Here is a 27,952-nt window from a genome sequence, read left to right on the forward strand (position 1 = left end):
GTAGAGTGTGCAAAATGGCGAAGCATACTACAACTACAAAAAAGTCTGACGAGTCAAAAAATTTGCAAAAACGTTGTTCTAGTGTTGCGAAGAATTGTAATAAGTGAGTTGGAGAGGCATAATATGTGGCAAGCTGAAAATATTAAAAACTAAAAATATAAAATAAAAAAATTTAAATTTTTTTTAAATTAATTTTATAAAAAAATAAACCGAAAATATGAAAAATGATTTATTTACACTTTAAAACTATATGATTTATTAAAAAAAAATGTAAAAAATAAAACATAAATATTAATTAATAAAACATTAAAATTTATTTATAATTTAAAACTGTATGATGTATTGGTATATACATACATATTTTTGTGAAAATGTTTAAGTCAACCGTTGTAAAAATTTGACACTCCTTTTGCACTAATAATAGTGTGATTCAAAATGCATAAAGAATCTGTGTATTTTTACTTAATATTATTAACAAAAAGTGCCGCAAGTAGTACACCAGATGGAAGTGTAATTCTTATATAAATATGTAGTTTAACAAAAATTGCAGAATTAAATAATAAAAAAATAAATGAATTGCAACAACAAATATTTTTAAAAATAAAATAAGTTTGAAAATAAAACTTGGAAGACTGTTCACTTACGAATTCTTAATAATTTTAATTACTTTATTTTAAAGTGTATAATTTCTTTTAAACAAAATTTTCATCACATAAAAATAACAAAAAAAATAATAAGACTTCTTATATACATATAAATAGCGTAAATTAGCAAAGTGTAATTCCATAAAAAAAACGAGAAATGTACTAAAATTAACGAAAAAACACAAAAACAATTTGTTTGTTCTAAATATTACAAAAAACTTTAAGTTTATAAATGTCGAATTATTACAAAATTACATTTTCAACAAATCTACCAAAATTATAAGAACCATCGTGTACTTTCTGTTAAAAAAAAAAAAAAATAAATAAATTTTTTGCAAAATTATTTTCTAAAAATCTTTGTTTATTTAAAAAAAAATTAAGACTTGAATATGGAAACAAAAATAATAAATTTCAACATGGCGGAAATCGAAATAAGTAAGTAAATATTTTTTTTTATATAAAATGCGCATTTTTTCCATTTCATAAACCATAATCCCATCCATAATCATTACATATCACTATACATAGTATATTCACACATAAACTACACAATCATGTTAATTAAACCAAATTTTCCGATTTCCAAAACTTATGAGATTCTGCGTATTGTCAGGGCGAAATGAGTTGTAATAGGATAATCAAGCAGAAGAAGAAGCTTTAAAAGCATTATTCTCTGTTGCCAAAATAAAACTTCATTACTTATTGCAATACTCAGTAGTATCTTTTAACCATATTTTCCAACTTTAACACATACACACACACGCGATAAATACGAAAGGACTCAACCAAACCAAACTTCCGTTTCATTGCCAAAACGACGGCGATGAAGCCGGCAAACCGACTTGATAAATTTGATTGTAGAAAATCGGATAAAAAAATGCTATTAATATGCAAAGCAGAACGGCTGACAGACAACAAAAAAGGTTGATTGGACAGAATGACAAGACGACAGGTACACGATAATAAAGAGCGTAGAGAAGCGAAGACGAAAAATGCCTCACACGGTTTGTCTCCGAGGGAAAGGGGTTAATGTACTGCTGGGAGGGAGCGCATTAACAAGCATACACATACATATGTGCGTATTTATCTAAGTTTGTAGTTAAATGCCAATACGGCCGAAAGTGATAAATGTGTGTTCAAATCAAGAAGTTGCCGAGTTGTAGGGGAATAAATCTCAGACATGTGTGTGTGTGTGCCTAATTACAACTCCCTTGCGAAAATTCAAATATGAAAAAAGTGTTTGTTCTTACATTTGTCATGTAAATTTAAATGCAGCAATTTATGCAGATTTTTTATTTATTTTTGATTTATCTTTGCTTTCACCCTTTGAAAGAAAATTGCGAAGTCTCAAGAGTACCTTTGATGGAACCTACAGACGAGTATGTAGTCAAAGTGTTGTGGTTGACAAGGACATATTTTTACAAAAATTAAATTTCTTCCGCTGACATATTTATATACAGATAAAATGGGTCATAAGCAGCATTTATGTTAATAGTTGATAGATGACTGATAGCAGCGTTTGAGCTTCGAATAATGGATTATATATGCACATACCTAAATATTGCTAGCGCGTATCATATGTATATACACACCTACATATACATATACATATTTACAAATAGTAATAGGCTAATTTATATTGAGTAAGGACGTGCTTTGTTTGGATGAAAAATAATATTAAAAGTAAGAGATTTTTTTACAGTTATTTTACAAATTACCGCGATTATAATCCGAATTAATAAATTCAATTAATTAAACGATTACTCGAGTTACATTCAGCTACGGTCAACTAATTAGCAACGCTGCTGTTTGAGTCATGTAATCATTCATATGTCGAAAAGTTGACTAGAATAATTGAGACTTTTTGAGTTTAATTAAGCGATATTTCGTTGCTTTTTTTAATTATATGTAATTAAATAATAATATCTACTAAAACCTTGATATTTTGTTAAAAAAAATTTTTGTTCGTTATTGAAAAGTTAATATTTTGTGGAAAAACCGTTATTTTAATAAAGGCTTGACATCTGCGAGGCATTGATTCAATTAAATTCTCACATATGCTTCTGGAAATTGCTCTCCATTCTATCTTTACCCTTCCTAATTGATGGATGAAATTTCCGATTTTGTTCAATCGAACCTTCGTCTTTTATTGCCACCAGAGATTCTTAATAGAGTTCAGGTCTGGCCTCTTATATTTTCGTCCATCCATCGTTTAGTTGACCCCGCGGTATGTTTGGTGTCGTTATCTTGCTGTAACAGCCAAGTAACACGTATATCGTCGTCGAAATATTACATCTCTCAGTATAGAAATATTGATCCATATGACCCTCAATTTTTGTTATAGGCCCAACACCCCGTCATGACACAACATCACATATCATTATAGTACCCCAGCCGTACTGCAGCGTGGGGCGACTGTCCTTGTGGTAAAACCCTTTACTTGGTGGACGCCAAACGGAAGTTTTTCCATCTGGTGATTTATTTTAGTTCCATCCGAAAATAGGACTCTTTTCCACTCCTTTAGAGTCCAATGACGGTATTTGTGAATTGAATTCGTTGTTTACGATTTCGCTCAGGCCGCAGTGGCTTCTTCTGAGAAATCCTCCAACACAGTAATATTTCTCTTAAATGATTTTTGACAATTTCTACCGTTGGTGCTCTATAACGGACACCTCCGTTGGGCGCACAGAAATCGCACGACGATGAGTGTCCGTCCAAGAGAGGTTTCACTGTATTTATTTGCCGCTCATTTCTGTTGATAATGCATATTTACATACTCGCATGCAATTTGCAAATTTTCGGCATTTCAGTTACGAATTGCTGCTGCATTAGCACATTACTGTTATTTATTGCATTTACATGAATACATACATATGTACATACCAACAAAAAATAACAAAAACAAAAATAAAAAAAAAAAACAATAAACAGTAATCAAAGTGCATTTTGGCCGACACATTCAAATGGCGGCACGTCGACAGGACGTGCTTAAACGAAAGGATTCGAATGCAATGAAAACGACATGAATAACAGCCATGGTAAAGGGTAGATCTTTGGCCGAGAAATGGCACCTAGCGAGGTGTCAAAATAAACGCAGCAGGTAACTCAATTTTCACCGGCTACCACCGCATGCTGACCCATTCAATGCTGAGAGTGGCTCTTACCACCACAAATTAGATTTCGCTCTTTGTGTGCCATAACAATTGCAATGCAAAAAGTGTGTGTGGAAATGAAAGGAGCCGCCGCCGCCGCTCAATAGACTAGGGAGATTTTATGGACCAAATTTCGAGTCCTTAGCCGGCGTTTATGCGAACGTTTCAATGGAGTTGTTCTTCTTGTTGCTTAGAAAGCACGGCATTGTGCTGTGCTCGTTGGTGGCATTTTGCAGTCCTTGTGTATATAAGGATATATGTATGTATTCATGTATGTGTATTTCACGTATTGCGATTTCGCACTTACACAAACATATATATGTATATATGTATAGCACGCATAAATTTGTATGCATATTTTTGACAGTAGTCGCCGTTATTGCCTTGTGCACCCCTGTGCTCATAATGACCCAATTTGTACAATTGAACAATACCGTTCGCATATACAGCAATAACAACACCAATAATTCGCTTAGCTGTAAACGACGCAGTGCCAAGAATTACTTACATATTTACAGTAGACCAAGACAATTTGTTTTTGCTTTTGTCCTTGAATAATAAAAATGTATTTAGTGCAGAAGGCGTAATGCCAAAATATTGTCAAACATATAGACAAATTTTTCTGAAAATTGCAAGGAACTAATCGTTCTTCTAATGAACTTTAGTGGAATTCTGAGTACCTTCTTTTAATGAAAAATTAAATTTTTTTATATTTTTTTTATAATATTTTTTTTTGTTTTAATTTATGGAAATGAAAAATATTTTTATATTAATTTTTAAATATTAAAACAAATTAAGTAAGAATTCCATCTTCATATAATAATTCGAAGCATACCTTTCGGGTTGCAACAAAGTTTTTTGAAGAAAATCTGTCACTATTATGAGTCGGAAAACGTCGAGAGCAGACTTATATCCAATATAATATCTTTGAAACGCGTTTTTTTTTATTTAAAATAGTCTCTAATGGCAAGAACTCAACATCGTTCCGAAGTATTTTCAATCCTAAGTCCTTGGAGATCCATCGCAAATAAACGGATAAGAAAAATTAGTTTTATTAATAGATAATCCTAGGCCTGATCGAAGCTTTTTTTTTCAAAATTCAGGAAATTTTTTCTAAATTTTCGGAAAAAAAATCAACAGTTAATTGATCTTAAAAATCGAAATTTTTGAAAAGAAAAGCTTCTAACAGCACCAAGATTATTATCTACTCCAGAAGCTGTATAAATTTCATTAAAATCAACTGAGCGGCTTTCGAGTTACAGTTGTTACCAGTTCAAAAATATAGTTTAAAAAAAAACCCATTTAAAGTTTTAAACTAGCGTTTTGGAGTGCCCGAGCGCTCTTTGCTATTTTTCAAATAACTCGAAAAGTAATTATCGGATGAACTTCCAATTTTCAAAGAATATTTTCAAGGTATTACACATAAAAATATATAAATGCCTTGCTTACTTGTTAAAAAGCAATAATTGTTATCAAACATTTAAATAGCAAGCAAACAAATGCGTCAAAACAGAAATTACAACAACAATTTGTTGAAGAGAAATTTCTAGTTAGCATTGTGCAAGTCTAGAATTTTTGTTGCCTTTATTAGCGAGCAAGTCTTTCTCTATTCGCTATCGCTGTTATTGCTGTTGTTGTTGCTTGTGTGTGTTATTGCAGTTAACACAGTGTGAGCCCAAACCGAGTGGAAAGTGGCACGTCGCTAGTGGCGAGTCGCGACGTTTTGGTGTGCGTTTTAGCTTTACTGCCACTTGGTTGGACGAATGCGCTGCTGTCTGAACAAATAGTAATGCTCGTGTGTTGCGTTGCACGCACAAACACACATACAGACAAACATAAATACGAATATTTACGAAAAAAATACATTTATAACTATGAAAATGTATTTTGATTGTATGTAAGTATGTGTATGTATGGGTCTAAACGCCCATACATGTGCATGTGGCTATGTGTGCGTGTGTATATGTGTGTGGCATTTATTTGGTGTTAGCGACTTTCGATGGGTCATTGCACTTTGGCAACACACACACAGCCAACAACGCACCAACCGAATGCAACACCAACACAAGCGCACTCATTGTTATACAAATGTATATATGTATAGAGTATGTATGTTTGTATATGTAACACATTTCAGCCGAAAAAAAGTTTCAAAGCAAGTTGTTGTGCAAGCCAATATTTTGATAAATTAAAAGTAAAGGTGTTGTTGGTGCTGCAAAACTGCATATAAAGGGGAAAGCGGCATAAAACAGTGAAAAACCTGCGTTAAAATTGAGAAAGTACAGCAAAAACAAAAATCAGCTATATTTTGATACTGATACACACATAATGCAGTTTGGCCACTGTAGCCGGTTGCGAATGAAATGCGAACATATTATTAGCAGTTTGACACTAGCGAGAGAAATATAAGTAGATAAGAAATTATGTATATACATAAGTATGAGTACATATGAATTTTAGTGCATGGTCACCATAAGGATGTTCTTAAAGATTAAAATATTTTTACTTTGCCAATATAATTTCATAATAACTATTTTTGCTTGAAGAGTCCTTTATAAATTTATCATTTATGGACCACGTATGTATCTATGTATATATATATATATATACATATATGTATGTATATAAATGTAAATAAACAAACACACATGCAATTAATTAATAGAAAATTAAGTCTGTATTTAAGTGAGGATTTTCAAAACATAAATGTTTCGTATTTATATCTTCGTAAAGTGTAAGATCTTAAAAATAGTATCTGAAAATTTGAAGTTGATCCGATATTTACTTCGCAAGTTATTCGACAAATAACAAAGGGCGCTCGTGCACTCCAAAATGCTAGTGTGAAACTTTAAATGCGTTTTTCTCAAAACTATGTTTTTTGAACTGGAACGAGTTACAGTTGTACTCGAAAACCGCTCAGTAGATTTTAATGACATTTTTACAGTTTTTAGGGTACATAATAATCCTGGGCCTGATCAATGCTTTTTGTTTTTTTTTTTTCAAAATTTCGATTTTTTAAGACTGTTGTTTTTTCCCCGAAAATCTAGAAAAAAATTTCCTGAGGTCGCCATTTTGTTGATTAAAAAAAAAACAAAAAAGCTTCGATCAGGCCCAGTATTATCTATTTATAAAACTAATTTGTCTTATCCAATTGATTTTAGAGGACTTATGACTGTCACTGAAAGAACCTTTTTTTGGAACTGGGTCAACACAAACAGCTATAACTTTTTTATTTTTTTAAATTTTCGTGACTTCAAGTCAAAACATTGTGTAATAATGCCATATTATTACTTTTGAAAATAATATGATTTAATAGCAAAAAAAAATTACTGAAAATTCTCATTTTGTCGAGTATCTGACTACCCCTAGCCCCTTAATTTTTTAGTAGTTTCAGTTTTAAACAACTTTAGTCGGTTTTTCAAATCTTTGTGAGAACGAATCGAACAAACAACCATTTTTGCGAGTCATACACATGTACTCTTATATTGGATTAAACTATTTAATTTTGTTGTTGTTTTTATTTTAGGTACACATTTGTAATAATCGAGCAGAGAGTGACGAATTTATGACATTTATATTAAATTGAGTCTCACCGAAAAATGAGAAATATATTATATTTTCCTTTATAAGTGATCTCCACATATAATTTTGTATTCTGCGAATATTAATTAGTCTGTCCACTTTGAATGAGCTCACTCTGTACTTTATATGCATTTGAAGTGTATGTACATATATTATTGTCCAAATATTACAAAATAGACGCTTGCCAAACTACACGCTTGTATCTGTACTCTTGTATGAACATACATACATACGTATCTACAAATATCTAAATGCTTATCTGCAGCGAAAACGGTGTGTGTAGGTGAAGGGGAATATTCAATTGCATGCATTTATACGCTCAAAACACACATATGTTTGTAGTTACGACTGCAATTATTTAATACAACCACGTTTATGCAATATAGATACGTGAAACATACATACACATATGCATAGAAGTGGCAATGGTTGTTGTTATAATGTACAAAAACTAAAAGCAAAGCATAAATGTGCATTTTGCGGTTGCAACTATGTACATATATTTGTGTCTATTTTTGTCTTTTCCCTTTTTTGCTGTTTTGCTGCAACGCCCGTACACAGCTTATGGGAGACAACAAAATGGCGCAATCTAGTGCAATTTGTGACGCCTTTGTGATGGTGTATGTGGGTTTTTAATTATCTACATACTTTCATATGTCTCTATACTTATTCAGTGAGATTGATGGCAAAGAAACTTTCATAGCAGAAATTTAATTTTCTCTTTGCGTTTATTGAAATCATATAATATTAAATGCATTTGTAAGTAGTACATATGCACATAATAATTTGGTTTAAAATTCTGAAAAAAAAAAATTAATTATGTAATGGTAAATAGCTATAGCAACATATGGTATACTAAATTTATTGATTATAATATTGAAAGCTAAATTTAAATACTGAATCAAAAATATTTTTTTAAATATTTCCAGAAAATATTAAATATTTCAATGATACCGAAATCGCTGTTTTTTCTACCGATCTGCTATAATCACAATATACATACACAAATGCAAAAAAACAAAAAAAAAAAACATTGAAAAAATAGTTCACAATCTCAATTTTAAACACATTTGTATTTGTACAGCGATTTAATTTGGAGCTTCTGATTTATTGCACCCTTATCGCATTGCTCTATACACAAAAATGCGCGTAGTACAAATCTTTAAATTAATATAAAGTACAATGAACTCTATTTTTTCAGCACCACCTTCACCCTTTGCTCCACTACTGTGTTTCGCATGGCACAACTTTGTGTTGCATGTTGCAACCATCAACCAGCGCATGTAAAACAAATGAAAACATAAAAAATAATTCTCTAATCTTATCAGCAGCAAAATATACTTACAGACATACACACATTGTTTACTACACTGCACATTCACTATATGTATTTTTTAGTGCATAAAGAGCAGACTAAGTAAATTACAAAATAAAATTTTTTATTTACTTTTCATTATTTGTCACATTTCTTAAGTACACTTGCGTGCATCTATACACGTACATACAGTTATATATAATAATTTATGCGTATATTTGTGAAAACCCCATCGTTCTTCTAATCAGCGTTTGGCGACCGCGCCACTTTCCCCCCTCAGTTTACAGTTTGGTTCATGCACTTTAAAGTAGTGAAGACTTATTAAAAATGGCGGAATTTGACGGTGATAATAACAGCATAAAATAAAATAAAATAAAATAAAATAAAATAAAATAAAATAAAATAAAATAAAATAAAATAAAATAAAATAAAATAAAATAAAATAAAATAAAATAAAATAAAATAAAATAAAATAAAATAAAATAAAATAAAATAAAATACATATACATACATATTCCAAAATATTATAATTACGTCATTAGGCTCAAATTTGAAAAAATAAAAAACAATCGATCTACTTTAGTTTTCAAGAACATTTTGCAGAAGAGTACAACGAAAAAATAACGGTACCACAATCTCTATGCCATCAAATTTCAATTAAGTCATAGTCTGCCAAAAGCAACTGAAGCATACATTGAAACCCTCAGTTCCCCGCTGCGTTTTCGTACTTCTACGTCGAATTCACTTCCTTTTCCATCAAATAAATCCAATTTGAAAACAACAAACGAGTGTTGACTTTTTGACTTTCCCATCCGGATAATCCACTACTTTGGCATTTGACGATTTTTCGCAAATAACTACAGAATTATAATCCGATATGTAAAGTCATTAGAGTGACTTATGTTGCTGGTGCCGCAAAACCGCAAATCCTCATACTCACTTATTACCGACACTCCTACGATGCTGCTACGCTCACCTTTGTGTGCACCGCTACCTGCATGCCAAATGCAGCTATGCAAATCGTGCCCGCTGTCTGGCTGTCGTCTGTGCGAAAATTGAGCTGTTTGCCGGCAATTATGTGCATGGAATATTTCAAAGATACCTCTGCCACTTAAAATATTATACACAAGCATACATATGTATATAAATAGGTATATTCATGCATAAATACAGACATTTGTTTGAGCGATTATCTGTTTATTAGCAATCGCGATTGAAAACTGCAATCTTATTTTCTTACTTGTGCATAGAAATGCATATTTATATATATAAATGATGATAATTATATATGTGTATGTGTGTTTATTTGCGCTTATGTATATAAGGGATTACTTAGTGCGTACAGTGAACTTTTTGCAATCTCAAAACTCAGCTAATGAGTATGTACCAGTATGTTGACTCATAGCAAAAATCACTAGACACATAGACAAATGTTATTTTATCACCGTTTCAAAGTGAAATATTTTATTTTGACTACAAAAACATTCGCAAATCAAAACTATAAATATTTGCATATTTACTTGTACTGTCGCTGCAAGATTTTATTTTTGCCTGTAAACACGTACATACATACATATGTATGCTCGTCTAAGTAACTTGATTATTTGCTATCTGCAAAAATTTGATTATGGAATATTTATGCACTCATTTCGTGCTATTGCAAATAGGAGATAAGAAATGCACTGTAATATTAATAGATGTGTAATGTTAGTGCATTTGTGAATTTTCGTATAAGTTTTTAAAGAGATAAGTTTTAAAAGAGATATTTGAAAAGGATAATAAAAAAAATTTGACTATAAAAACAAGTCTAATTTTTTATTCTTCAAAGTGTATTAAACTATATTGACGGAAAGTAAATAGAAATCAACCGGTTACATAGACTAAATATATGTATTTAAAAAATAGTATCTTTTTGTAAAAAATATATATAAAATTTTTTTAAAGAATTTTCTCAGACAAATCTTTAAATATACAAATATATATATTTTATTTTTTTTTTTTTGTAAAAAATAAATTATTTGTTTTTTTTTTTAAGAATTTACTCAGACAAATTCGATACCATTGTGAAAATAAATATAAAAATTATATAACTGCTTTTTTTTCATTGGTGAAGGAATAAAAAAATAAGTTTTATTTCAAAATTTATTTATGTTAAAATAAAAATCAACCGATAATATATAGGAAAAAAATATTTTTTTGTAAAAAATAAATTAGTTGTTTGGAATTTTCTTAAAAAAATTCAATAACATTGAGAAAATAAATATAAAAATTATATAATTGATTTTTTTTTATTTGTGGAGGTTAATAAAACAAACTTGAATTAAAAAATAAGTTTAATATTTTTTTTTTTCAAAATATATTTCAAATAAAAAAAATCAGCCAAAAATCATACATAAATAAAAGGATAAAAATTTTGTAAAAAATAAATATATAAGATTTTATAAGGAGAAAATAAATATAAAAATATATATTTTATTTTTTTTTGTAAATTTTTTTTTTTTTAATTTTCTTATATGAATTTGTTGTTTTTTAAGATCTTCTATATTTTGTTTTTGTAAAAGATTAATTTTTCGTTTTTTTTTTAAGAATTATCTCCGACAAATTCGAGAACAAAGAAATAAAATTTAAAGAAAAAAAGATTATTATTTATTATAAAATATATGAATTTAATTCTTGTTGTTTCAACTAGACGCAAATACTAATTTCCTTAAAGAATTCAAAATCTTGCTTAAAGCAAAGAAAAGAATACATATGTACATACAAAAAACCAAAAACCTTGCCTAAATAGCTAGCTGTCAAATTTGTATTATAGTATACATACGTATTTCAGTTATTTCCAGCATGTCAAACCTTTGACAAATATTACACTTAGTTCCTTTCACTATTGTTTAGTTAATAAGTTTACGAAGTTCAATAAAATTTAATGATCGTGGTCTTCCGGACATTTCGCAAAAATTTGCACTGCATGCACGCCATTAACCCTTTTGATTGTTTCGTCAAACGACACGAACTCGGCAGCCAAATTACCTGAGTTTTCACGCTATTTACAGTTTCAAGGCCGAATACCATTCTTTACACTGCTTCTAATATTTTACTAACAATTCGCACTTTTTCTAGGTTGCATTACCATTCTCCGAGCACAATTTCCTTGCCAATTAAAAGGGTTGTGACTCTTTGTCTTTTTATGAGCCTAATATATGCATAAGAAAAAACTTCTTTGGAAAAAGTGCCACTTCCTTAAGGAAAATCTTTGCTTATCTGTGAAGAAGCGTCGGCAAAGGGTTAATTTGACAAGGTAATGCGAATGCGTATGAAAATTGGCAACAATGCAATAAGTGCTTATCTTCACTGTTTGTTGCATGTGTATGTATGTATGCAGATTGCACACACACTGACATACATCCATATGGAGTTCAAGGAAATTTTATGAATATCAGTTGAAATGTTAGTACGCTTATGAATTGCACACTCTTAGACATACATATGTTGCTAAAATTTTGTTAGAATTTTATATTTCAGTCTGCTTTTCTTAGATTTTCACTGCACACTACACTCACTATAAAAAGAACATGCCACACGTAGCCCAGCAACCCTGTGTGGGCAGCCACACGTTCTACATATGCGAACATATGCATTAATGTGAATACATACATATGCACATACATCCATACGTATATTCTTAAGTACATGTGCAGTACAAATGCTGAATTTTACAATAAAAACTACAATTTTATTGAACAAAATATTGCTCGCATGGCCGTCCTCTCTCTGGCTCTGGTATGGTACTTGTCTCACCAGCTGACGTCTCGGTCAGTTGGCGTTTGTGCCTACCAATTCTATGCTATAAAACATGCTACAATTTGTGGCATGATTAATTGATATGTCAATGTTTGAAAGTGCACTATAAGTATGTAGTAGAGTCCAAAACTGTATGCAATTGAACATACAATAGTTAATAAATTACTAAAAAGTGAAGCTGTTGAAGAGAAATCCGATGAATACTCATGAAAATTTCTATGTCAGCGATAATATTTGAAGTGCTCACGTGCTTGGTTTTTAAGATATTTTTTTTTAAGAAATTTTTATTATTTAAAAAAAACTTTAATTTAAAATATTTAAAGAAATTTTAAAAATATATTTCTACATATAATAATTAAAAAAATATTTAAACATTTATATAGTTTTGATACATTAATTTAATAAAAAAAAAATTAATTACAAAAAATAAAAAAATTAAATAAATAAATAATATTTAAAACTCCAAAAAATAAATTTTAAAATCAAATTATTTTTTTTTTTTAATTATTAATATAATTTTATTATTTTTACACAAATTATATTTGCATAAATATTTATATGCACCGCTCCAAGAACGCTGACAATGCAACAATTTCATGAACAGTGTAACAGCATGGAAGAAAATAAGTGAAGAGTGAATTGTATAAGAAATCATAAAATTTACACAAACACACACAATTGCATTCGTGGTCTCACAGACATATGTACACATGCGTGCGTGCACAGATGAGAGCCTACGACAGAGCCTTTGGTAAAAGAGGGGAAATTAATGCCATACTAAAATACCAACAACAACATTTGTTTGATATCAAAATCAAAGGGAATCAATTTTTGATTGGATATTCTATACTTGGAATTAGCAACAGCAAAACACATAGTACATACATATATACATAGTGCATATCAAAAAAAAAGAAATAATAATAAAATCAAAAAGTAATTTCATTTCGTTTATTTGATTTACGCACACACACAAACATATACATATAAGTGGTTGCTTTATAATAACGCTTAAAAGGTATAACGAAAACATAAAAGGTAAAATTATTGCTAGAAATCTACTTTTGGGATGTTAAAGTAACGGCTGCATTCAAGAAACTGTAAGATTTCTTAAAAGAAATTTGCATAAGAACTGTTGTAATGTTCATTTCCAATTTACTTTATGCAAATTTTTCTAACACCTCATTTTCCCTTACCCTTCATTGCATACTTGCAACGGGACGTAAAGAAATTAACATGCATATGTACATATGTATGCAATATACCTGACCTCACATGTGTATGTAAGTATGTTCCTACTAATGCATATGCGCTAATTTTCTGGCGCCTTTTATTATTCAATGAATTTTTACTTATGAGCAATATTGTAAAGTGAAACATTTAATTGACAAACAGAGATTTATGTAAGGACATATTGACACATAATATTACAGATACATACATATGTACAACCTCATATACTTATTTTTACACAAATATATATGGCAGGACTTCGTCAAACATTGAGGATTAACATTGAATATGCATTTTTAATTTTATTACATTTAAAGAAGAAAATTTTGAAATAAATTAAATATATTTATATGAATTGGCATATACATATGTATATCTATATATTGAAAAATACATTAATATAATTCAGTTAAATATATAATAATTAAATTTAATAATTTATTTTGTAATTTTTTTTTTTAATTTTTATATGAGACATTTTCGAGTAAAACTTAGTAGCACTTTTAGCTTACCTAACGATATTCCAATTATATTTTTGTTTAAAAAGGGTCATAAGCAACCACTTCATAATAATACTCATAGATTTAATTCTGCATAAATGTTCTCAAGTCCCATGTTCAATACTTTGCTTGGCTTTGGATTGAAAAAATTATCATGTAAATGCAAAAAAAAATTAAAAAGATTTCTAATTATTTATATAAAAAAGTTGACAAGATCAAAGCTGATGTTGAAGGCAGTCAATTATAGATATTCTACTATATGATACGAGTTTTTTCGTCACGTGATTAACTCTCTATAAATATGTAGAAGACAATAAATTAAAGATATATGAGTTTCTTCGGCACATAATTAACTGTATATACATACATGTAGGGAAGTAGGCAAATATGGACCACCAATCTTTTTTGGTATATAGTTCACCAAATAATGCAATAATACAATAAAATTAATTTGAATAACTTAAAAAACAATTAGTTTATATTTATTTTGTGAAACCATAACTACAAACGCAAATATATTATAAAGTGGAAAACCATAAAAATACCCAGAAAGACGAAAAAACATATTGGAGAGTAATATGGATCATTTAGTTGTAGGGCTCCCAATTTTCCTTTTACGCTCCCTTGACAATACTTGGGTTGGTTTTGAAGGAAAACTTTGTTGGCTGAATAACTAAAATGTTTGATTTCCTTTTCAAAGATATCAAAAATGATATTCACATATGTAATATTTTGTGAAACCTCGTGCTCTTGCCAATGAAGCTCCCATTGGGGAGCGGAAAGCCAAATTTGGGTTCCTCTTTAAAAAGAAACCCATCCAATGGGTGCATAATATTAATTTTTTCTGCCAGTTGATAGGCTAAGTACCTAATATCCACTAATCCATATTAGCCTTTACCGTGGTAGTCCATATTAGACTCAACATGTGCTGGGTATATAATGGGTATGAGTTTAATTCCAATCTCAACTATATTCTTTAAACTCTATTCATTAAAAATTAGCAAAAAAATATTTATTTAACACACGCTATTTGTCATTTATTCATATTTATTCATTGTCCATTACATTTTAAATAAAAACTAAATTCACAAATTATCAGCAACCGCGATTTTACAAAAATCACAATTGCTTGAGTATCAACACTGGCTGAACGATTAATATAAACTGACGAAGTTTGTGCGAATATATGAAAAAATCAAACGACAATAACGTAGGATTTAACAACTGGAATTTAAGATAACTGGGTGGTCCATTTTACTCACGTGGTCCATATTTGCCTACTTTACCCTATATGTTTTCATATACAGTTGAACTTCTCTAACTCGAATCACCATAATCCACAAAAAAACTTCGAGTTAGAGAGGCTTCGAGTGATAAAAATTTACAATAAATCATACATTTTTCAAAAAGCTGTAAAATATAGATTTATACACAGTTTTATTTATTTACTTCGCATACGTTATTTATTTAAATATGTTAAAAAATTTATTTAAATACGTTAAAACATGTATTCTGGAATACATGGTATTCATTTCTTATTTTATTTTTAATAATTTAATTGAAATTTAAATTCAGTTTTTAATTTATATATGTATGCGCCCATTGCAAAATATTTTCAAATTTCTAATGTAATTTCTTATTCGATTTCAATTTTTGCCCTTTTTGTCGAATGCAGTTACAGAAGTTTCACGCTTCACACACGCATACATACAATCTTAAATGCATGCATTTCTACTACAAAAAGTCAATTGGGCTTGCACCCACATACATACACATGCACACGCATTTAGCTGCAAACCAGTCCGCACTGCGAGCGCCAACGGCAACATGAACGCGAAAATGGCGTATGCGATGGCGAATGCAAACGTCTCTTTTGCGTAAACGCACCCACCAAAATACGTGGAAAATGCAATTGCAGCCGCAAAAAAGTGCATGCAACAACAAAAATGAGAAATGAAAAGAAATATAATCAAATAATCCAAACAACAAATACACAGCGAAATGTGTAAATGGCCGCGTAATGATCCAACGACGATCGCACACTCGCGGCAGTCCCTTCAATCGCGAACTCGCTCATTCGCTCGCATTTTGCCATCATGCATTCCGATGGCACAATTGAACGAACTACACAAAACAAGAACAACAAAACGCAACAGAAATGCACGCTTGGTGTTGTTGTTGTTGTCTATCATATATTCATTTGCCAATGCCAATGATCGCTGTCGCCAGTGCAACACACACAACGCATTGTAACGTTTGTCTTCCCACTCACTCACACTCGCGTGCGAATGTACAGCGAATGCGAGCATACAAGTGCCAATGTGCAATGCAGTAAATAAGTGTTATACGCGAACAGGAGAGCGCGACATTGGCAAATAAAAATGCGGTGCGATTGTCTGCTGCAGAGACACAGCGAGTGAGTGCAGTAAGGGGAAAGTGCAGGCGATGCGTTGCAATGCAGAAACGCTGTGAGCGTTGTTTAAAAAGGGCTGAGCTCTAATTTGTTGTTGTTGTTGGTGTTTTTGTTACTTTATAACAGTCTAATAGCACAGAATTTCCCCGCCGCACAATGCGCACGCATTTGAAAAGGGTCTGAGACACACACAATCAATGCATTTTCTACTGCCGACGGTCACCACCACACACAAGCATACACAAATGTGTGTGTGTGTGTGTGTGAGAGCGTGGGTTAGTGAATTTTCTTTGCTTGCGTTTTCACAGTCATTTCTCCTGCAGCGAGCAGAGAGTATCTAACGCTGTCCCTTTGGACAGCCAACACGCAGGGGTAATGCTGAAGTCGGTCGGTCGCTAGCTGAGGCGCCGCTTTTCTCATATCAAACGCTTGGTTTGTCCTATTTGGCTTGACTGTGCGGATCGGAGGGAGGGTGTTTGCGCGTAGCGTGTGTGTGTGTTTGCCATATTTTGAGAGCGGGGAAAACGAAGCAAAGTATGAAAATTTTGGATTGACTTGCCGCGTGCACCGACAGCGCATTTTTATTCAAGTTTGAGCACTCGGATCTGCAACAACGCAACGTGACGCAGAAAAATTAAAAAAAAAAAATTGGGAAAAACACAAAATTCCGCACAAGACTATAATAATACAACTAGAAACTTAACTGTGACATAAATAAAAAAATAACAACAAATTTTAAAAATAACTAAATACAATAATAAAACCAATTGCAAAATAATTGCAATAAACTTGATGCGTTTGCGTTGAGTGAAAATTGCAGTGTGTACAACAAATACGGAACGAAATAAACTACATTTTTAAAGTGAGCAAAATTCTTTTTTATACTTGTGTACTACTATTGTTAATTAGAAAAATATATATTTTTTTTGGTTTTGGAAAATTTTACTGCTTTTTTTTGACAAATGCGAAAATATTTTTTTTTGGAAAATTCAAAATATACAGTTATTTGTGCTACGTATATACAAGAAGAAGTGTACGTGGCTACAAGTTATATCTTGGTCCAAGCGACTTAGTGTTTGCATATAAGCATATACTTAAGCTTAAGTACATACAAGTACATATGTACATACACCTTGAACTGATTATGATTGCAGTGGCATTAATGCGATTTATTGTACAACAAAAACAAACACAGTGTTGCTTGACATTTTATGCAAAAAAAAAATGAGAAACTCCTGATTTGTGAACTATATATAATATGCTTTGAATTGAACAATTGAACAGCAGCACCTACACAACACAAACAGTATGAGCGTGGTATACAGGCGCTCAGTGCAAGTGTGAAGTGCAATTTTAATAATGCATTACAAACGAACTTATGCAAAAGCGAAGTGACATTTTAATTTTTAGAAAATTATTAAAAACAGTGCAAAATCATACAAATTTTCAAGTAGCCAACAATTAGTTACAAACAATTGTGTATGTGTGTATGCATGTATATAACCGCCAGCAACTTATATTAGTGTTATATACAGTTAAAAACTAGCTTCCAATAGCAAATATTTTCACCAAAACAATGTTGCGAAAATCTACGCAACGCAATAATTTTTTTACGCACAGCTTACGCCCCCCTACCACTTTGTATGGCCGCCCACCAACGCGCATACATTTTTTCGTCACAACACTCTTTCTCTCGCTCTTTCAAAACATTAACCATCCCCCTAAAATAATGTTTTGCGCGAAAACCACCCAACCACTCGGCCATCGCTCAAGGATTCACCGCGCTTTTGCGCTTTCCATTAAATATTACCTGCAAAGTGAGCATCAGGAAAATTTGCAAATACACACTTGTGCACATAGCGGCTTACATGTGCTTCCCCATGTATTTACATAGATATATAACGCTTATATTATTATATATTTACTGCGTTTATATTATGTATAGCAAAGCGCCATATTTTCGCTATTATTTTCAACTTGAAAAATTCAAAATATATTTATTTGTGATTTCTAATAATCCGTATTTGTTTTATTGGTTTTTTTAACATACCAACGTTTCTTAAGCTTCAATAGATAAAAATTAAAAAGAAAAAAAATAATAATTGTCAGCTTTTTTCAATCCAAAATCATTTTTTTATCTATAAAAATTAAAAAATCATTTTTTTTATTTAAAAAAAATTAAAAAAAAATTATTTTCTTATTTATAAAAATTAAAAACAAAAATAATTTTTTTTTTACTTATAAAAATTAAAAAAAAAAATATTTTTTTTTATTAAAAATCCCCTTATATACTTTAAAAAATTTTAGAAATAAATATTTTGTACAATTATATTAAAAAAATAAACAAATTTTCGCGTTCATGTTTATACGCGCTTATATACAACCGAAATATAATAGCATATCGCGCGTTTAGACCTTCAAGGGCTACAAGTATATGAGTTGCATACGTAATTTCTTTTAATACAATTTTATTGTTTGTAAAATAACATTAGCGCTTTACACAATTAATTTCGGTGATATCGTAATTACTTGAAATTGATGATAACTACAAATACCTACATACATACATACATACATGCATGCATACAACTATTATTTATTTCTGCAAATTTTTGTCTAATTGTTTATTTGGTGTTGCTATAAAATGTAAAAAAGCTCATTTGCTGCAGCTTTTCTCTGTCACACATATACTTACATACATACAACAAGCTTATACGCAAACCGGAAACGTAAATGATAAGCAACCAACACATACAGCGAGGCGAGCTTGCGCTTGTAGCTTTTGCTGATCGCAAACTCACTTCTTTTAAACACACAGTTATATAGAATCAAAACAATATTATATGATTTAATTATAATTATTTAATAATAGCGTTATTTACTCAAATCAATTTAGTTCTGCATTAATTTTTTTAATTCATTTTTTTTATATTTATTTTTCTTTTTAATTTTTGTAAATGTTTTTTTAATTTTTTAATTAAATTTATACATAATATACAATTACCTGCTGTTGTCAGTCCAACATATACAAGCATACCGTTATTAATAACACATATGTACGTAACGTTTAATGTGTTAACACACATAATCGTTGCTATTGTCTCTCAGCGCCGAAAATCGCTCAAAACTATATATAATTCGATCAGTAACACGCAAAAGTTAATCCGCTTTAAACGCTGAACGTTTGCAACGAACACACTGTGCAACGGCCGAGACGCATGCGCAATACGAAAACTATCGCTCGCAGCAGGTCACTGCCAAGCAGAACAATGCCAATGCGCTACTGCAATTTATTGCGCAAAAATGCCAACAATGCAGACAAAGAAAATTGCATTACGCCACAAAGACAAAAGGAGATCTTGCACATTTTTCTATAATTTTTTATTTCTATTTCAATTTTTTTTTTCGTCTTTTTTTGTGTGTGAGCAGATCCTTGGGAACAGTCAACCTGATAAACTGACAACCTGACAGCACACTCGTCGCTGTGTGTGCTGTTGCAAGTGCGTGTATTCCTTTGTATGCTCCTTTTGTCATTTTTCATTTTGCTGGCGTCCGTCTTTTCTTTATTTGCACCCTCCATCAATTATTGCCATGCACACGCACAATAGCTATCAAACAACGAAAAAGTAGGTGAAAATCGCAATCAAAAAGAAGAGTAGAGAAATGAAAAATGAAAAATGAAAAACGTAGTAACATACACACACCGAATTGCCGATTTGGAAGCATGTCTAGTACATTGAATATTTGCGCATTCTTATAAATATCTTTGCTTGACGTATTCTTTGAGTTTCTGACATTTTTAAATGCATTTCCTTTGCATTCAACAAAAGCGCTATGCGAATTGAAGTTTAATTGTTTGCCAAATACAAACGCCGCATATTACGTGCAATTTCTCAAATTTCTTTTGTGGAAAACCACGCGCATTTGCTTGCCACAATCACGTCTGCGCCCCTCACAGACGTCTCAATATCAACTCGCGTATGGAGAACCGCGTGACAGCAATCCATATTTGCTTATTGTTCATATTGTGTGATAAGATCGGATCGCCGCTCAAGTTGAGCTCGCTTCTCCGGTCATGCACTGCAGTAATGCATTCACACATATGTATATATGTGTGGATTCCACAAAATTGCTGTGCGCTTCCACAATATGTACGCCTTCGAAAGCAGATATTTTTCTTTCTACTTTTTTATGCCTTTTTGCACACCCACACACACGCATATGAGCGCAGTATTTCACTGTCGCATGCGATAAGCAACGATTATCGAAGCCTTCCTTCAGGCGCACTACCAGATGTAATGGGATTTGCTGACTGACTGCCTGCCTGCCGCTTTTGGTACATATCTACAAAGAGTAAACGCTAAGCGATAAGAAATTAAATGCAGTTTTAGAATTGCTAAGGCTATCTTCAACCAGTACATATATACCAAAATATATATATACAACATATAGTAAATAAGTATATATGAAAATATTTAAGAGTTCAACAGTTCGTTTAGAAATTTACAGCAAAAATGAAGTGGTCGCTAACAGCAGTTGCTGGCATAAATCAACTAAAACTCTCTACTGACTTTGCTATCGCCTAACAACTCGTTTTTGACTTTTGCTTTATGCTGCCAATTTCTAAACTAAATATTTTCAGAATAACTGCAACTATATAAGAAAAAAAAATTCTATTTTTGGACTCAAAATTGTTCGAAATCAATTGACGTACTCACAGTTGCATTCTCAAGGGATCAGCTTGTACTTCAAAACAGTTTTCAAAAATTTTGAAAAACACATACACTTACACATGCGTATTTTTAAATAAACTTAACAAGTATAAACTGTACCTCGGTAATAAATGATGCTCCTTACTCTAGTCCTTGCTTTGGCTATCATGACTTTCACATGTGGCGTTCTTCGATTGCTTGGCAGTTGCACTCACAAGCCAGCATGTTTATATGTATGTTTGTATGCGCGTACTTGAAACTGTCAAGTAGTTGGACACATGTTGCATTTGAAATATGTATTATAACAGTTTTAATTGCATGCCTCGCTCCACACATGTGTGCATGCAATGCATACAAAAGTGGCGCAGGATAAGAAAATACAAAGAAAAATTACAAAAAAAAATTCACAAAAAAATTGTACAAAAAAAAAACCTTTAGACTTTAGTCAGCTTATGTTGAGAGTGAACACATCACTATTGAAGTATCATAGCCACCTCAAGCAAATTAAGAGTTTTTTGTATTTCGCCAATATTTTTTGATTTGATTGATTTGAAACCAAATTTTAATAATTTTTTTTTTATTTATTGATTTGAATTATTTGAAAGTAAATTTAATAAAAAAAAACAATATATACATATATTTTTTGGATTTTGTATTTTTTTTTTTAATTTTAATTTAGTTTCAAATGCTAAATTTTAATAATTTTTTTTTTTAATTTTTTTGAATTTTTAATTTGATTTATTTGAAACTAAATTTAATAAAAATATATATATTTTTTTTTGATCTTGTATTTTTTTTTAATTTTTGATTTGAAACTAAATTTTGATATTTTTCTTTTAATTTTGTAATTTAATTTTTTTTTTTAATCTTTGATTTGATTGATTTGACTAAATTTTAATTAAAATTTTTTTTTTTTTTTTTTTTTAATTTTGTAATTTAATTCTTTTTATTTATTTTTTTAATTTTTGATTTGATTTAATTGAAACTTAATTTTAATTAAAATAAATTCTTTTAATATTGTAATTTAATTTTTGATTTGATTGATTTGAAATTTTGAAACTAAATTTTAAATAAATTATATATTTTTTTTGAATTTTGTAATTTTATGTTTTTTAGTTCTTGATTTTATTTATTTAAATTTTAATTAAATTAATTTTTTTTAATAATGTAATTTTATTTTCTGTTTTATTTTTTTATTTGAAACTAAATTTTAATTAAAATATTTTCTATAAATTTGGTAATTTAATTTTTTTTACATTTTTGATTTGTTTTATTTGAAATTAAATTTTATTATTTTTTTTTAATTTTGTAATTTAATTCTTTTTATTTTTATTCTCTATTGATTTTCACCGAAATTTTTAATTTAAATAAGTTTTTTATTAAAATTTTGTAAAATTTTTATACGTTTAAGTCAATAACTCAGATACATATGTACATATATACATACGTAACAAAAAAAAATTATATACATGCAGTATGTAATGCATAAAGGCATAGCTATGTGTGTATATGTACATATATACAGTTACAAAATAAAGAGAGAATTAAAAATGTCCACCCCCAAAAAGCGGCACTTTTAGCAAAAAAATTAGAAGCGCATACATATCTGATGAACATAATTCGGTGACTCTCATTTCCACCACCGTTTTTGAGTGCATAAAATGGCAAGCAACAAAAAAAAACAACAAAAAACAGCAACTAAATATAGCAAAGCAAGCGTTAAAACTGACATTTAAGACAAAATATACAAAAAAAGGAGATCAATTTGCATATGTGTATGTACACATGCATACATATGTTGCTTGGCTATCTACATCCCTCCGCTGTAAATTTATACAATCTTATATATTTTGTATGCATATAGTATGTATGTATATGCAAATAATTTTTTAGAATTTTCTATACAATTTGATAAAAAAATATAAAAAATTCCAATGAACCCACAAGCTTTTATGATTGTGTGTGTGTCCACAGGTAACTGTAAATCTTATTAACGTTTAACATAATGGTATGAGTGCGTTATATACCGTTAACAGTCAAGTTGAAGCATCAATTATACATAGATTTGCATAAATATATAATAAAATACACACATACACATAAAGAGAAAATACATACAGCCACACAAATACATATATGCATGTATGTATGTGAATTAGAGTCGAACAAAAAACTGTGCAATTTGCGCACTTGTTATTGTTTATTTTTTCCATTATGAAAACTGCAGGCAACCTGGATTGTATATTCGCAATGATGTAGAAATTTTCAAATTCGAATCAAAAAAATCAGTTCAATTTTCCACAAAACAAAAGAATATTCGCAATATCAACACGTCCGAAATAAATTGAAATATTGCATTCAATAGTAATTCGTTTTAAATCAAAGCTTATATCCCTACTTATCTGTACTCTCCGCAGGTCCCATAGACGTTTGTAAAGCTTTAAGCTGGCTCTCAAAATACGCAAGAATCTCACCTATAACTCATCCACATCCTCATCATCCACCCCATCAAACATCGCTCACGCAACCACATCGGCTAGTGATCCTGAAATCACCCTATCATCCTTATCATCTGCCCTCTTACCGGCATCATTGCTGAGTACGACATTTCAGAATCTCATACCATACGCCATTGCAGGCATAGCGCCGGGACCGCATAATCTGCTGCCACCACCACCGCCGCCCTTGCCACCAACATCGTCACTGTCGTCACTGCCAACGACGCCAGCGACTTCGAGCTGCGGCCCCAACACTGGTATTAGCAGTGCCGATTCCAGTCCACACACAACAGTTCCAACGCACACAGCCATGGGTGGCCCACACCCGCCATTGCCGACCATCGAGGGTCAGACATATTGTTTACGTTGGAATAATCACAAATCAAATCTTGTCGAGATTCTTGATGCTCTAATTAAGGTCGAGAGCTATGTGGACTGCACAATTGTTGTGGATGACCAGGTGCATTTCAAAGCGCACAGGGTTGTTCTAGCCGCCAACTCGCCATATTTCCAGGCCATACTGCAGGATGTACCCATGGATCATTGCAGCATTATATTTCCCGGTGTCAAGGCGTTCGAAATGCGTGCACTACTGGATTACATGTACACCGGTGAAGTGAATGTAACGCAGAGTCAGATACCGACTATAATGCGTATTGCCGAGGAGCTGGAGGTGAAAGGACTGTTCGATATGGCCGATCTGAAGGAGAAATTCAACAAACTGAGCGAAGAACATGCGGATCGTGCCAGTCACGGTTACCCGTATGCAGCAGCCAGTACTTCGAGTCTAACAGCACCGTATGCCATGGCTACAAGTTCGTCCTCTGCACAGGGTGTACACAATGGCAAGGATCACCATGCCGCCGATTTACCAATACCTTCACAACACAATTCCTCATCCGTGATCTCAACGTCATCGCACATATCACCATCAGCTGCAGCTACGAGCACGTCCTCGCCACCCTACACAAATTATAAATCGCCATATACCAATCTGTATTCCAAATCCCCCGGTCCCTCCAATGGTGGTGCACCCACTGGGAATGGATCTGGCTTAGGACAAACAAAATCTGCCAATACACCACAGACACCAACACATTCACAAGCTCAGGCGCCAAATGCAGATCATGCACAATGGCCGTTATCGCCGTCGGCAGCTGTCGGTATGTTGGGTTCAGTCTATGACTCTGTCCCCGACAATCCACTCAAACGTAAAAAGCTCTCGTCAATGACTTCAATGCTAATGAATCGCGACACCCCCATTTTACGCAACGTCTTGGCCCAAGCTAATCCCGCCGACTCATCTCAGCCAATATCATTCTCAATGCCCGCTGCCAGCAAAGCCGACAACAAATCGAATACCGACAAAAACTCACCACATGGCGGACATAACAATAATCATGGTCAACATTTTAACGGCACCGAATATGGCAGTGATAAGGTCAGTATAAAACACCGTTATATATTAATACTGAAATAATGCAATAAAAGTGGTTAAAATAGCCCTATTTGTAACTGTACATGGAACTCATAATTAATTCACTTTTACAGAAATATCACGATGAACCACATTCGCCTTACACAGATCGCTCGTTTGATGACGACGGTTATGATGCCAAGGGAAATTATGGTGGCGGATTCAGCTCTAACGCGAACCAGAAACCCGAATGGAAACGCTATAAACAATACACACGCAGCGATATCATGTCCGCCATTCAATGTGTACGGGAAGGTATGAGCGCACTGCAAGCCTCACGAAAATTCGGTGTACCGTCACGCACACTCTACGACAAAGTCAAGAAGTTGGGTATAACCACCGGTCGTCCCATGAATCGCACCATGAAACGTAGTCCGAGTAATGTGGACTCAACCGCTGCCTTCTCCTATCCACACGGTTATGGCGCCGAGCCCTTAATGTCATCAATGCATGAAGGACGCAGTGATGAACGCGAGCCAAAAGACCACCACCGCACCGAACATCATCACATGCCACCACAATTGCCGCATTCGCTGCTGGATCACGCATTGCTACAGCAGGCGTTGGAGAGTCGTGGCGGAGACATTGCAGGACGCGGTGCACTATTGCTAGCAGCTGCAGCGCACGCCGCCGCCAACCGTATCTCAACCAGCCCCGGACCTAACGGTTCCAGCGCCATGCGTTCGCCCAGTCCACCGAATTATGGTCGTAAATACGGACGTGGTGGAAGTGAGCAAGATTACGCCATGGAACGGGACGGACGCAGACGTGAACGCGGCAGAGAACGCGATATGGATGGCAGTCGGGAAAATGAACGACGCATGCTGGAGCATGAGTTAGAACATGAGCGTGAGCTGGCGAGTGAAAGCGAACGCGAACGCGAGTATGAGCGTGAACAGCGCGAAGAACGCGAAAGTGAAAGGAAGCGTGCGCGCGAATACGAGCGCGAACATGAGCGTGACATGGACCGCGAGCATGCACGTAGTCGTAAACGTGCCAGCCGACGACGCTCGCACGACGATGAGGAAACTAACGGCCAAGTTGAAGATCTGTCTGTAGCGCGCCGCCAATGCATATCGCCAGCACCCAACTCAGTGTCACCACACAGGCGAACGCGTTCACCATCCTACTCACCGCCACCAGCACCACCAGCAACACAACCGGCAGCGCTCGATTGCGGCAGTGGCGTCATAAAACTCGCAACCACCGCCGCGGTTGCCATCAATCCAGCCGACATTAGTCGCTGTTCGAGCCGCAGCAGTAACGGTTTAACCATGGCTGATACCAACATCAGCAACGACGAGTACAACGAAACGAGCGCCACCTTAGAAGCCGCAACAACAATGACAGCGATCAAGCGTGAAATCATTAGCAGCGACGACGGACGCAACGACTGATTAATGCTCTCCATGGCGTGGCACTACGCAACCGATACCTGTTACGATTCGTTGTTTTGGGGCCGTTGACTGTTGTCCGTTATGCGTGCCATTTTACGACGCTTACAATAAGGCTGTCAACATAACTGCAGTGCGCAAGTTGCGGCTAAAATTTTGTAAGAACGCATGCGTATTTGATATCTATATATATGTATATAGTATATATGTGCAACGGTGAAATAGGCGTATCAGCGTGGGGGGCGGCACTAAAACTAGCTTTAATTGAGTGCTCTAATGTTGTTGATTTTATAGCGTCTCAGTGGCAGCCTTAAGCGCCGCATAGTAATTAATGTAGACTAGACAAGCCGGTGTCGCAGTCGGTCTACTCAGTGAACTCAGTGAATATATGTATTAAATATTACTTGTTATTGTTGTAAATTCTTTAAATGTGACAATTCGCACTAATTGTATACAACATTAATATTGGTTTAATTAACAAAAAATAATAATAATATGCAAAATAATTTTCCTTGATATGCGCTTGTTTTGCTACGAAAAACGGTAGTCTGTGAAAGGAGGAAGGAGCAACAAGCGGCAGTTACTGTTGTCAGAATCACCCTGTGCCTAAATGTAGAGTGAAATACTACAAATAAGTTAAATTTAGTAATAAAAAAAAAGAAAGCTATGAAATTAGTTGTAACAAATAGTTAGCTAAGAGAGTCCATACATGTATCTACTATAGTTGATAAATAAACCCACAGTTAAACGCAGCAATTTGTATGTGGATCACAATGATCACACTATGCTAGCTCACAGCTGTGCGGTGGGTGTATTTGTAGACAAAAAAACATAAAAACAAAAACAAAAATAACTGTCCAAACACAAGACTGATGGGATGGAATGCAGAACTGATAAACGAGTGCATTAGAAAGCAACAAAATATTCAGATGACATATGTGAAAGTGCAAAGGGCAACTCAAGAGTGCTGAATTTTGTCCTAAAAATGTTCAGTGAGAGCAACAACAAACAATGCATTTGAGAAAATTTCAAAATTAAAGGCCATCAATTAACTTTAGAAGCTACTAATTGTCATATAACTTTTTTTAGAATGTAATGAGTATGTCACAAAAAAAAAAATTTAGAAAAGAACAACAACAAAAAATGGAGAAAAAACCACAAAAAAATTGAGAAAAAAATAGTTTTCAAAACTAAAACTAAAATGTATTCGTACAACTTAACTACATTTGTATGC

General features: G+C 32.7%; 1 protein-coding gene across 3 annotated transcripts; it reads left to right on the forward strand.

The window, feature by feature from the left end:
• The first annotated feature begins 938 nt into the window (after window positions 1-938).
• Window positions 939-27,864, forward strand: LOC105210993 (broad-complex core protein). Of its 3 annotated transcripts, none has more exons than XM_054234260.1 (3): window positions 939-1,079; window positions 23,988-25,288; window positions 25,399-27,864. In XM_054234260.1, exons 1-3 carry the CDS (start codon window positions 1,034-1,036, stop codon window positions 26,719-26,721), a joined length of 2,670 nt encoding a protein of 889 aa, XP_054090235.1. In that variant the 5' UTR covers window positions 939-1,033; the 3' UTR covers window positions 26,722-27,864. The 3 variants fall into 3 exon arrangements, with proteins under 3 accessions (XP_054090235.1, XP_011180522.2, XP_028895296.2); XM_011182220.3 differs by lacking the exon at window positions 939-1,079 and adding an exon at window positions 17,279-17,499 and having other exon boundaries at window positions 23,767-25,288; XM_029039463.2 differs by lacking the exon at window positions 939-1,079 and adding an exon at window positions 23,556-23,713 and having other exon boundaries at window positions 23,767-25,288.
• Window positions 27,865-27,952: the final 88 nt, after the last annotated feature.

Source organism: Zeugodacus cucurbitae, chromosome 6 (assembly GCF_028554725.1).
Source record: "Zeugodacus cucurbitae isolate PBARC_wt_2022May chromosome 6, idZeuCucr1.2, whole genome shotgun sequence".
NCBI classification, from domain to species: domain Eukaryota; kingdom Metazoa; phylum Arthropoda; class Insecta; order Diptera; family Tephritidae; genus Zeugodacus; species Zeugodacus cucurbitae.

What these genes read in the sequence shown, in the direction of transcription:
- LOC105210993 (XM_054234260.1), top strand. Translation starts at nt 1,034, where the DNA reads ATGGAAACAAAAATAATAAATTTCAACATGGCGGAAATCGAAATAA. An exon ending in CATGGCGGAAATCGAAATAA is followed by an intron (nt 1,080 to 23,987) that starts GTAAGTAAATAT and finishes ACGCCATTGCAG; the next exon opens with GCATAGCGCCGGGACCGCAT. An exon ending in CCGAATATGGCAGTGATAAG is followed by an intron (nt 25,289 to 25,398) that starts GTCAGTATAAAA and finishes TCACTTTTACAG; the next exon opens with AAATATCACGATGAACCACA.